General features: G+C 39.7%; 1 protein-coding gene across 2 annotated transcripts in view; it reads right to left on the bottom strand.

The window, feature by feature from the left end:
• The window catches only part of MTHFD1L (methylenetetrahydrofolate dehydrogenase (NADP+ dependent) 1 like), a 144039-nt gene that overhangs the window by 74386 nt on the left and 56065 nt on the right, over window positions 1–13588 (bottom strand). For both annotated transcript variants that reach the window (XM_063151276.1, XM_063151277.1), the window contains exon 19: window positions 11338–11449. In XM_063151276.1, the coding sequence (XP_063007346.1) occupies window positions 11338–11449 (112 nt within the window). The remainder of the gene's footprint in view (window positions 1–11337; window positions 11450–13588) is intronic.

The raw sequence follows: 13588 nt of genomic DNA, 5'->3' as shown, positions 1-13588 counted from the left end.
TAATTTATCTTACAGAAAGAATTACAAGCTGAGGAGAGAGACAGTACTAAGGTCACACACCAACAAATCCCATCTTCCTACATTGAATTCCCAATTAAAAAAATGCAGTCAAAATCAAAATCAAACCAAACCATAATTCTGCTGGTTTACATGACAAATCCTTGCAACCGCTCACAGCTAAATCAATTCTTTAATGCCTATGGTGAATTTATCCACTTAACCACAATCCATGTAATCAGGGCAACAGAATTGCCATTGCAAACTACCCATTACCATTTCTGAAATATTTCTACATTATTAGTTGTGCCTCCTTACTACAGATTATAAATTATTAATTTTTTTTTCAATTCCTCTTCATAATTGCCCATCATCTTGTCATCTTAGCTACTCTATCATCCTTTAGCCCTCCCCCACATTTTTGTGCTTTCTTGCTCCTGGTGCAGTGAAGACCCCCAAAACGTACACTGAATTCCTAATGGGCTTCTGGGCAGGCTGAACCTGCAACCCTTGATTTATGAAGCTGTTACTCAGTCCCTTGGGAGCTCTGTTTGAGATGCTGTAGATGGAGGCAGCACAAAGATACCGTGTCCTCATGCATGCAAAATATCTGCTTGTCCCTGAAGCTTCATTCCCACTCAGGGCTCGCAGCCAGTGCCAAGCTGAAAATATTTTAGAAGCATGTCCCTTATTCCTGCAGGTAGCAAAGCTGAAGAGCTTGAGACTGTCAGCTTCAATAAAGCTGTCAGCATAGAAAGCCAGCAATAAAGGGACCAAAAAATAGGCCCACCATGTAAAAGACAGGTAGGCCACCCAAAATTTAAAAAAGGCTGTAACCTACATTTTCTCTTATTGTAGCAATCTAACCTGTTTCCTCAATCAAATCAAATTAATTAAACAGCAGCTTTATAAAACTGCAAAAATTAAATTACAAGGTCAGAGCATTAAACTGACCCTGAGATACCATTCTGGATATTAATCTTTTCTTTTAATGTATTATTTTATAGAACCAGACAGCAGCATTTGAACACTTTCAAATACTGTCAGCAGCCGACCTTCAAAAGCACCTTGGCTCTTTGCCAAAACACCACTCTTCCCATCAACAAATCATACTGGCCATACATAACCTAGCATTATTTGCAATCTCATTAACATGTTTAAAAATGGTTTAGAAACAAATTTACATCCCTAGACAAGAATTCTTGAACTTTTCTTTAAAGCTAATCCAATTAGATGATAAAATCAGATATGTAAACAAACATACTTTCTGTTCTCAAAGAGAAATAACTATTTTTTGGTAATTATTTTCTGTTAAAATACCCAGCATACAATAAAACATACAGTTTGTTGCCTGAAAACTAAAAAATCCCAACAAAACAGCAATTTAAATTTAGTATATTTTCAGAGAAATCACAGTGGTTTTCTTTTACATTGTATTACCATAGGGTACTTCATTTCTGAGGAAAAAACAAAACATCTGCAAATAAAAATATTTGGAGCCTTTAGCATCTGCACTTTTCTTCCAGGAACATCTAAAGACATAATCTTAACCTTTTCCCCAAACCACATTATTTTAATTGGGCTCACAGAGAGGGCAGCACAGGATGAAAAGAAAACATATCAGAGTTCTGATCCTGAATAAGAAAACGTAGCTTTAAATAATGGTTTTTGAAACCCCTGTTAACAGAGCTCTCAGTGGGCCTGAGCTTATTGAATACTAGAGGAAAACAGAAAATCAACTCTGCAAAATGCAAATTTGTACTAGATGCTATGAAAACTTTGCCTACTATAATTACTGTAATCAGAAATGGAAATACATATATTTATGTCCTTTTCACATTCCATGTTTGTATTGACTTCTCTGGAGCCTTGATGAATTAAGTCACCCGTTCCAAAAGCAAATATGCAAAATAAATAAACAAACATTGCCCCTTCAATACATGTACATTATTAACAACTTTAATTATAAAAGCTCTCAGAAAACAAAACACTCTGCCTGCAGATTCAGAATGAGTCAGAAAATAAAAAGTAAACACTGGTTTCTCCAACATGATGTAAATATCTGAAGAAAACTAATTCTTACACAAGTTGTGCATAAAAAGAACACTAGGTTTCAGGATCAAAAGGTCAGTAAACCAACCAAACAAAAATCTAATAAAGAGCTAGCATTTTCAACTGATATTAAAAATAAACCATCCACTAAAATTAAAATTCAGCCTTTGAAATGGGACTTGAACTCTTTATGCATACTCTGCCCTGCTGACCCTTGCTAAAGGGCGTAAGTCAATATGAAATACTCACAAATGGAGAGAGGATGATGGATTTTCTGCCAAATAACCCTAAGCAAAAGTAATGCTGTTAGCTGGGGAGCCTGCTTTTATTTCCTTTGCCAAGTGATGAATTAAGAGAACTTCCTAGCATACATGATGTTTTACTGCTTGCAATTTTTTTAAACCCTGGTTCTTTTCTTCTTATAAATAAAAACAACACAACCAGCCGGCAACAAGAGAACAAAAGGAACTGCTTCTTATGTGTTGGGAGTTTTAAAACTAGGTAAGATTGCTAACTTGGGGAGGGAAGGGAAAATCAACAAAAGTTGCAATGTCATCACTTTCTACTCACTAGAATAGTATTTTATTTATCAGGAACTGGGCAGTGCCTCTACTTTCTGAATGAATGACAGATCCTTCCCATCTATTTTTACCTCTGGGTAACTATCCTGAGACTGAGAATAATGGATAGCCCTTAACAGTTGTACAATCCATTTAGTTTATGAATATCACTGCCAGAGGAAAGAGTTGTGTTAATCTCTAACATGTTGCAGAAGAGGTCAGCATAAAGGACATTAAAATACCATGTCAGCCTGTAAGAAAATTCCTGATGCATGTTTAAGCACTGGCAGCTGCCCTGGCTCTACAAAAGCCTGTTACCTTAAAGTTCCTGTTACAGCAGTGCTTGCCACCTCCCCTTTTGCTATGGCGAGACAGTTTTTGCCCCCAAGAAAGTTCATAAACTGGAAGAACACATGGAGAAGAATGGGATTACATGTGCAGCCACAGAGGCTGAAATTACTTGCTTAAGGCCAGAAAGCCAGTGAAGGATGGAGGTGGGAATAAGATGTATGGCTCCTGTCAGGAGCACACAGACCTGCAGTGCCACAGACCAGGAGGTCTCCAGCAGAGACTGTGCTGCTGGTGGCAGGTGATGGACTCGGCAGCCTTGTCTCCTTGTCTTTCACTGGGCAGAAAGAGGAGACAGGATTCCTCATGGCATCAGCTCCTCAGGAGCCAGCCAGAAGGAACACTCACATGGCCCTTCCTGCCTCCCCATCATCACAGCAGCACATTGCCCAGGTGTACAATCCCATCCCCAACACTATCTCACTCTGCTCTGAAAAACCATACGAAGGGAAGAAAACGTGGAATTCTCAAATAAGCTACACACATCCAGTTCTCTGCTTGTTTGTGACCCAGCCAGCTCAGTGGTGGTGTGGCACTTCATTCAGCACACAGCCAATGCACATGTGCCCCTGCACAGCTCCTAGTCTGTGAGAAAATCATTTAATTCCTTTTCCAGTGAGGCACAGAGCAGCATCCATCCACCCAGAAACAACAAAAACCCCATTGAAAATAACTGTGAGAAGGCCACACTATCTCTTAATTATTTTCTGTCATGTAGCCATTAAAATTTCTTTCTTCATACTGAAATCACCCATTAATTCAAAATTCTCTAAATGTACAAATTAAAATGCCTGGTCTCTCACATGACATCTGGCATGAGAACAGTGGTAACTCCTGGTCACTAGGAGGAAAGGCTATCAAATAAACAGCTTTGCTATCCTGCAGGGTTAACTTCTTGAGTAGAAGATAATGTCATTATTAATTACATAATTCCTCTAAAAGAGAGGAAAAGACAGAGCGAGCTGCTACGCTAAGGAACAAGTGCCAGAACCTGCAAAGGAAATGCAAACAAATTATAAGGGCCTTCAGCCCCACCAATTAAAACAGAGAAGCTAATGATGTGAGAATACTGTAATATATTACAAATGGAATTAAAAAACCAAAATACACAAGAAGTGAATGCACTTCTCTTAATAAAGTGTGAATCAGAGTTTTCAAAATCCTAGAAGAAGAAAAATACAAACCACAATGCTTGTATCAATGTCTTAAGCTCTTTTCCTTTGGGTGCCTTGTGCCTGAAAAGTATCAAACCTATCTTCAGGTAATGGGGGGAAGTCTGAGTGACTACACACTTGATGTTTTTTCTAACAGATTTTTAAGAAGAGAATAACTTAAAAAATAAGTAAGAAATATAACCTTTGTCTACCAAAGGGAGGCCATACCAGATTAAAAGCTTTCTCTCATGATGAAAATATAACAAAATCTCGTCAATGATGAGGAACAAAAGAACCTGCTACAGCAATACATAGGAGTCTGTTAACTAGCCAAGAGGAACATTACTACATGACTAAGGGGAAAATAGGCAGCCACCACACGAGAACTGTGGGACAGGAGAGAGGACCAGCCCAGGGCTCCCATTTAATACTTGTTAAACCATGTCCACAGAAAGACTGAGCAACACTGATGGAATTTATTGGCAATAGCAAAGCTTGAAAAGGTATCACAGGGGAAAAGGTTCTGTGGATTTATGACGAACAGAAATGGAATAAAAACTATTTGCAGTAAAGAGTTACTGCCATTGGAGAAAAGTGACAAAAATCTGACCTATGATTTGGGAACTTCATACTTGCAAACATCAGGGAGGAGTTGGGGAACCTAGTAGTATTGAGTCAGTCACAGTCATGTATGGAAAATGTGTGCTTGAATAGTTAGAGTCAGTATTACTGAAAATTATCACTTGAGAAAGAGAGGACTAAGCTGCAACACAGTATTACAAAAAACAGACCAAATGAGTCCCAATTGGCTATGGCAAGAGTTAAAAATCCTAGCTGGTTTCAAACTGGAGCTAAGTCAGTTTATGCAGGAGAGACCACTTGATATGGTTGTCAGATAAAGCAGAGAACTCAGCTAAAAGGCTGATGATTTATAACCACGTGTTATTTTATTCCTATAAATTGCCCCTTGCAGTTCTGGATATAAACAGCAGATTTGGGAAAAAACATTTACAAATATGCTTTGTAGCAAGGAAAGACTAAGTGAATTTCCAACATGTTTTTTAGTTTTTGTGGTTTTTTTTTTTTTTTTTTTTTTTTTTTTAATGAAGAAGGTAAAATCTCACTACAAGACAGTCCATAATTTAGGAGGCTTTGTCTTCAAAACAGCACCACCTCCCTGCCTGGGAAAAACATAAGTTTTTTATGCCAAGTGTGATATTTGTCAGACATAATTCAATAGTTCAGGATCAATACCAACTTTCAGTTTTGAGTTCAGCTTTGCATAATTTATAGGATTTCAAATTAATTCAGCTCTGAAATACAGTGATATATGATAATGAAAGTTAATGCTAGGATGCTTCCTTATGTATAAAAACATTCAGGACAGCTCTCTTCTACTCAATTTTTCTCCTGAAAAGCTTTATATTGCAATGTATGATAAAGGGCAGAAGAAAAAATTTATAGAAATCTGCAGTGACAAGGTAGAGTCAGAACTTTTTAAGGACTCCAAACACACAAAAATATAAGAAAATATCTGTTTCTCATTTCACATAATAATTAATAAATTATTTCAAGACTGATTTAAGCACTAAAGCACAAATAGATAGTAATTTAAATCATTGTCACCTGATGTCCAGTTGCAGCAAGCTACAAGCAAGCATGATTTGCATCTGGATTATTTGTGACAAGGCAGTAAGTAAACTCAGCACCCAGGAACCCTGACTTCATGCCAGTGAAAAAACCACATTGCACTACATTTCATTTCTGAAGCCTTTCCTGCTTACTGGCAAGAAAATTTGCTAAGATTTTAAAAGCATGCAGAAGGAGATGATTTTTTTTGTTCCCACTTTACAGCAAGTGAAAGCAATGGAGTTCACTTTTTACCTCAGCAGCTGTGAGGAAAGTAATAAAAAGGGCAGCCTGGATGTGAATGGCCCCACCACTCACAAGTGAAGGGCACAGATTCACGGATCTTCTGGCAGTAATGGCACCTTATTTTGCAGTTTGTGGTACCACTGGGACTTGTATTATTAGACCATGACTTTAAGAGCCTCACAGCAATTCCAGCTAACACAGTATCACCTTCCCTCCCCCTGCCCCACTGTCACAGTTGTGCCCAGCACAGCTGCTCGAGCAGCTGCACTATGAATGGGGTCAGAGAAAATACTGTAAAGTTCTGAACACCCTAATTCTAGTTTGCAGTACACAAACTAGGTCAGAGTAGGCAAGCAACACCTACACTGATAATGCTCTCAACCACCCCATACCATGAAACCTTAGCCTTGCTTTAACACTTCAACAGGAACAGCCACATTGTTCAGAGAGCAACATCCTGGAATGCAATCACACTAAATTTTGGGGTTTTTTCTGAAAGTAAGAGTGAAGAAGTCAGAGATTAAATAATGGAAGCTACAAAGATTCTTAAAAATTAAAGCTTTCTGGAGGGTCACTGCATGGAATCCCCTTCTAATGATATCAAGCAAAAAAAAAATTAAAAATAAATCCTTGAACTTGACATTTAAATGTAATAATATCACATTACTAGTGGTGCCAAGAGAAGTTTAGCCAAAGTATTTGGGCTTTATTTCCTTTTTTGGAAAAAGAGTACACAAAAAAATGGATTGAAGTGTCTTATGACATTAAGAAAAAAAATCTACTGAAGATTATTCACTTAGTGTATTAAACACATAGAGTTTTTATAAGGTGCTTTATAAACTTGTTAAACAATGTCTGCTCTGAGAGTATGTAAAATGGATAGCCTTTGAAATAAAACTTTGTATGTACTGAGATACTTACAACAGCTAGCATCATTAGCTTACTCTAACCAACAGAGCACCAACACAATAAAAAGAGTCAATTACTTGGCTTATAAAAATTTACTGTGTCTACAAATTCTTTCCAATTACATCAAGAGTACCAACTAAAGAAAGGAATAGAAAGTGGACTTTTCTTAAGTCAGCAACAGTTCGCAATAATTCCCCTCTTGTCACCTGATAAAAAACACCAGGACAAGGTTGCCCAGCACAGCATGCTCTCAGCATCAAATGTGATGTGTTTATCGGGAGTAGCAAAGAAAACAATCGACAACCATAAAGTCCAAACCTGAAAAACAAACTTGAGAAGAACTTTGCTTTAGGATTCCAAGGATCTGCTCATGCTTCGCTTGACTTCTGATTTGCAATAAACCCTCTCTTCAGCTGAACATGAAGGGATGAAAGAGATGGACAGGGCAATCTGTTGAGTTGTATAGTGCAGTAATGTCTGACAGCTCAGGAAAAGCCCCGAGATCAAACCTTACAGTTTGAACACAAACCCTCCAGTTTGTAGGGTGTGATGATAGGTACATTCACTGTGCCTCAGTGTGGGTGCTCCCCATGCAGGAATTGCCTGCAGCCCTCTCCTCTTTGGGCCTCTCCTGCTCTCAGCAGGGCCAGGGCAAGTGGTGCTCACCAGCAGGGAAACACCAAGAGGCTGAGAGGGCAAACAAGTGCAAACCAGGCAGTGGCAGCTACAGCATCACACTTAAAGTTCAGGAGCAAAATGCATACCAAGAACTCAAAATTAAAGCAAAAAGGCTGAGTTATTGGTACATAGCAACCAGGCTCAGGAAAGAGAGAAAGAAAAAGATGAGCTAAAAGGCTTAAGCTATTTAAACCTAATGAAGACCTGTGATTCACTTGGATAGCTGGAACTGAAGCAGGGAAAGCCTTCAGTTAGGGAGAGTTCACAACAGGACTCAATGGTTAAACTTCATTTATATTTTCTTTAAAGCAGACTGCCTACATCACTGTTACCTGACACTACTCAAAAGGCACAGCACGATGCCATTCCAGCTGAAAGGCAAGCAGAGAAATGGGCAATGCAGGGTAGAGAGAAAAAGTAAGGTTTAAAAATAAATTTTAAAAGAACACTTTGAGAGTGTTTCTTTTTTTTCTTTTTTTTTCTTTTTTTTTTACCTTGGCCATGGCACATGGTCACACAAGTAATTGGATCTTCACAACAGATTGGTTTCTCACTGCTGGCTGTCCCAGCTCACCCTCTCCTGCACCAGATCTGGTGTTTTTGTGACTCTGGGCTGAACTGCTTCTGTGTTAAGTCAGCAGAAAACCAAGCCAACAAAAAAAGCAATAGGTTTCTGCTGGGATGTCATGCAAAAACAGTTGAGCACAGGCTGAGAAAGGAGACAGGCTTAGCTGCCCTGGCAATGCAGGCTCAGTCTGGGCAGCCAGTGCAGCCACAGTAGCTTTACTGGCACTTGAAAGCTCCAAATGAGGCTTTAATACTATAACTATTTATTCCAGCAAAAACACCATCTTATGTGGCATTATCTCATCTTTCCCCTGTCACACAAAGCTGCTTGCCCAGACACTGTCTGTTGAGGGGGAAGGAAAGGCTTTTTTTGTTGTAGTTGTTTTCAATCGAGACCAAGTGTCCAGCTGAGCTTGTCAGGTGGCTCTGGGAACAGGTGTGCTGGTGAAACAGGGGCTGCAAGGGACTGGAAACAGGCAGCTGCAGGAACGAGGGAGCTCAAACCAGGACAGAGAACTAGAAAAGTTTGTGTTTGTAAAACTGTGTTGCAAATTCAAGCCATGCTATTCTCCTCAGTACTGTCCGCACACTTAACAGGAAATTCTGCTCTAAAATAAATGTGGTGTAAGTGAAAAAAAAAAAATAAAAATAGATGTAAACACTAAATATATAAAACAAAAAATATATTAATTATATATTTTCTATATCATCATCCCATCTCACAGTGAATGAGCTAATGTATGTACATTCAGATATTGATTCTACTATTCAGGAAAGTAATTTAATTGCAGAATATGTCACAGATTTCTAATGTTCCTGCTTTGGATGCAGCTGAGAGTAATCTCATAGCCTGTGGTCCCTCAAATGTCTCTCCCAGCCACATGGCTCTGCAAGATACCTTACTCTACTCCTAGCACCTTTTGAATTCTTTCCTGAGCTTATATAACTAAGCGACATGGCAGGGCTGTAATCGCTCATACAAGATTTAATGAGTGCCAGAGCTAATGCATGAGAACACTCCCAAAAGAGAAATGTGGAACAGTGAAAACTTCTACTTTTAGCAGGAGTGAATGAACTTACTCAGCTACTTCCCTAACTGCAGCATAGCTGTCCTGCACCCTGGCTGTCTGAATTAACTAGAGGATCAGCTTTCCCCTTGGAATTTCAATGGCCACAGAAGGCTCAGGCAAACTCCTGTGAGCAGGAATGCAGTGGAGTTTCTTGCTGCCTGCTTTGCCGTGCAGATTCACAAGGCACTGGGCCCTCCATCTGTATGGATGCCACCTCAGTGTGGACTGGTGAGCACTTTGGAGCTGTCATTTTAGATTTCAGTTGTGTAGGGTAGGACAGGACAGTATTTAATAAACTGTCCTGTCCTACCCTATTTAATGAACCAGTGCTGTCTCTGCTCAAGCGCTCTGACTAGTTACCAGAAAAAATGTAATTTTTTAAACCATAAAGCTTATGGTAATTACAACCATTAGAACAAATATTTACACTTGTGACTACCTGAAAAGTTTATTTAAGTAGGCCACTCTAGAAACTATTGCTTTTAGTATTCTAACAAAGGACCACAAATCATGCTGAAGTTCCTGGCTCTGCAGAGCAAAGGCAGTCTTATTCTGAAGCCAGTTTCATGGGGATTTTTGTTCTGTGGAACAGAATCTGAACAAGAGCCCTTAGCTGGCAACACACAAAGGTTTTCCTATATTGAAGCTACGCTGCTTTGTCTCCCAGAAGAGAAACTGGAGCCAAAGACAAACAAAGCAGAAAAGAGTGTTAAAGACAAACAGGTGGATAAGACTGAAAAAAGCACAAGAAATGCAAGGATATGCTCTCTGTGCCTGAGGGACACACTCAATGGAAGGGAATCCAAATCTAAGGCAATACATTTTGGACTCTGAAACCTGGATCAAAACTCAAGACTGTCGCCAGCATACTTTCATTACTTTCATTCAATTGATACACAACTGACTCCTCAGTTGAAAAGATTGCACACTGCAGAAACAAAGTCACTTCACGTGGCTTATGAAAAATGTTAGCTACCCTAAATTCTTTTGCTCTTCATTTCACAAAGCCATGTAACAATGAACATGGCCCAATGAAACAGGAATTCAACTGTCATTAAATACATGTATTCAGAATGCAAAATGTTCTTCTTTGAATGGATGTTTGATTAATAGAGGGAAAAAACCAGACCTTTAAGATGTGCAACACTGTAAAAAACAATCCTTTCCTGTACGTAGGTATGACATAAGCATATACATGCATGTTTCTCTACTAGTTTAAGGGGGCTAGCATAATAAACCTAATTTTCACATTGCCGCATCTTTTCAAGACCATTGTTCCACAGGTACTCAAACCTGTTCCACAGGTACTCAAACTTCAGCGTTAGGATTAAGGTAATCCAACCTGGGTGTTCAGGACTCAGAAAAGAATGGCTGCAGCAGTGCAAAGGCATCACCAGTGAAGGGGCTGCAATGTCCCTTTTATTTAATTAATTCTAAGGTTTAAACACTCACAACAATTTTTATAAAAGCTAGTTCATTGCTCAGCCATGAGTTTATTTTGCCTGCAACTGTAAGCTCTGTGTGTCTACTGTTGCTTGTGAAGGCTGAATTCCTTATACAAAAAGAGTCAGCCCACTCAAACGCTTTCATGGGAACATAAGGGCCTCACGGTGAGGTTTGACAATGCAGCTGGACCAACCCAACGGCTCACAGCCACAAAATGAGGCAGAATTAATATTTTCTCTACCTTGCCTCTGCACTGGCTCAGGGGCACCTGATCTCTGATTTGGCTGAGTTTACTGAACTGGTAGAAAAATAATTCATCAGGAAAAAAAGAGTGGTTTCTGTTGGTTTATCAAGTGAGGCCAGATGAATGCTAATAGAAAGAACAACAGGACACCTCTTTAAACGCAATCCAGTCATTTGACTGGTTCAGCCACCTTGTGGAGTGAGCAGGTCACTTGTGAGTCAAACATGGTGACAGGACCACAGTGACAGGACTTGAGACAAAAGGCAGGGTAAGAGAAGAAGTGCTTTTGTCTTATTACACATTCACTTTAAGATTATTTTATACTGATATTAATAATGAAGTAGTGTTCTTACCTTTAATTGATAATTTTTCCACTCATTTGCATCATTGCCAATTTACTAACAGATCATAATACAATAAAGGGAATATTTACTTACCTACAAATCCTTTCTCTCCAACTAATTTAAGAGCAATTTTATCCGCCAAAACAGAAGAATTTCCATGTGCAATGTTAGCAAAAGGTCCAGCGTGAACAAATACTGGTGTTCCCTGGATGATAAAAAAAAATATATATGTAAGTAATTCAGTAATATATATGTAAGTAATTCAGTGTATAGACATCATGGTTTAACCCCAACAGTAACTAAGTCTCACACAGCTGATTACTCACTCCTCTATCAGTGGGATGGGCGAACAAATCAGAAGGGTTAAAGTCAGAATACTCATGGCTTGAGATAAAGCAAATTTAACAGGTAAAGAAAAGACTGCACACACATGACCAAAGCAAAACAAGGAATTCATTCCTGCTTCCCATGGGCAGGCAGGAGTTCAGCCCAGGAAAGCATGTGTAATCATATGTAATTGTTACTTGGGAAGACAAATGCCATCACTCCAAATGTCCCCCCTTCCTCCTTATTCCCACAGCTTTGTAAGCTCAGCACGACGCCACACAGCTGGGAATACCCAGTTGGGGTCAGCTGTGTCCGACTGTGTCCCCTCCCAATGTCTTGCCTGCCCCACAGCCTGCTTGCTGGTGGGGTGAGAGGCAGAAAAGGCCTCGACTCTGTGCAAGCCCTGCTCACCAATTACAGAAACATTCCTGTGTTACCAACAAATGCCAAGTGATGGCATTTGTCTCCAGCACAAATCCAAAACACAGCCCTGGACTAGCTGATGTGAAGATAACTAACCCTATCCCAGGCCAAACCAGCACATTATGTAAGAAACTCAATAATTTTTCAGACTTATCAAAGTCACAAATAAATCAAAGCACATATAGCAAGGAAATGCTATTAGACAACTTAGGGGAACATCTCAGGTGCTTGAGACCTCATTTGCCTGCTTCATTCCTAGAAAGGTAATAAACAGTAGTGCAAACCTACACAACTTCCTCACCCCACCCTGTACTAGTTCATGTTTCACATTTCCACAGCTCTAATACTGTGGTGTGCTATTCTGGCACAATCCTGTTACAAGCACTAAATGCAGCACTGCAGACACCCAGGGAAGAGCCCAGCTCCAGCCCTGTGTGCTCCTGTTTTCCTCACTGGCTGCAGCAGCCATTCCTGTGCTGGCAGGGGAGCCAGCAGAAGCGATGAGGGACCAGAATCAGGGGTCAAGGAGCTGGAGAGGGAGATGGCAAGGGACATGCTGGGGTGCAGTGGGGATACTGACACAATGGAAAACACATTCCCTGCTGCTGGAAGCCCAGGTCCTGCACTAAACACCATAAAGGGAAAATTGACAGAGCTGATTTTCCCTGTGTAAATACAAATACATGGTGTCTATGTCTAATGGCATACTCCTTGCCTCTCCTTTTTCTGGTTTAGATTGGTTTTCCAATCTAAACCAGAGAAAGGAGAGGCAAGCAGTAAGCAAATTAGCTATGTATAGGGAATTTGTGAGGTGGAAAGCAGTTCTCAGCTTCCCTTTTATTGGGGGGAATATTTTTGGCAGCGACCCAAAGGAAAGGAGAAATTAGAAAATAAGTATTCTCAGAAAGGGATTAGGATTAGGTGAGATTACATTAACTGTTGTTTTTTTCTCTAAAACAGAATACACAATCAGACAGAAGAATGTCACTTCAGCTGTTCTACTACGAAATACTTAGGCAAACAAATGCCCATTGTTGTGTTTGTGCATCTTAAAGCACCCAGCTAGTTAAAGAAAAGGTAAGCACACAATTTCACATTATTTCCATTGATCTTCTTCTACATTCTGTACTAGGAGATAGTGCCAGCCCTCGAAATTTCAGACAACCTACCAGGCAACCTCCTTCAAGTTTTGGCCAGAAACACCAGTTAAGGAGGACAGAGTTCTATGGATCAGCTGCAGGGCACATCTAATAGTCCCCCGAACCACAGCTTGGAAACCATTAACCTTAAAATACAAGTTGGTTCTTCCTCCTCCCTTCCCCCAGCCACCAGTAACTTAAGGAAACAGCCTACATATGAAAATCTCTATTTCACTGCTGTAATCTAAGTGGTGTTTTACAGAAAACATGGACATTTTAGTAATGATGACTAGAAATCATATACAAAAATGATATATGAACAAAAAGCATCTCTTATTATTGCTTCCTTGGAAGTAATAGCATATAATTAATTGTTTTGCTCAGAGGAAAGACAAGTAACTTTTTAGCCACTGCCACATGCACACACATGGGTAGGGGCTGTTCTCCAGAAACAA

This window comes from Melospiza melodia, chromosome 3 (assembly GCF_035770615.1).
Source record: "Melospiza melodia melodia isolate bMelMel2 chromosome 3, bMelMel2.pri, whole genome shotgun sequence".
NCBI lineage: Eukaryota > Metazoa > Chordata > Aves > Passeriformes > Passerellidae > Melospiza > Melospiza melodia.
This window is presented reverse-complemented; position numbering and strand designations above follow the sequence as displayed.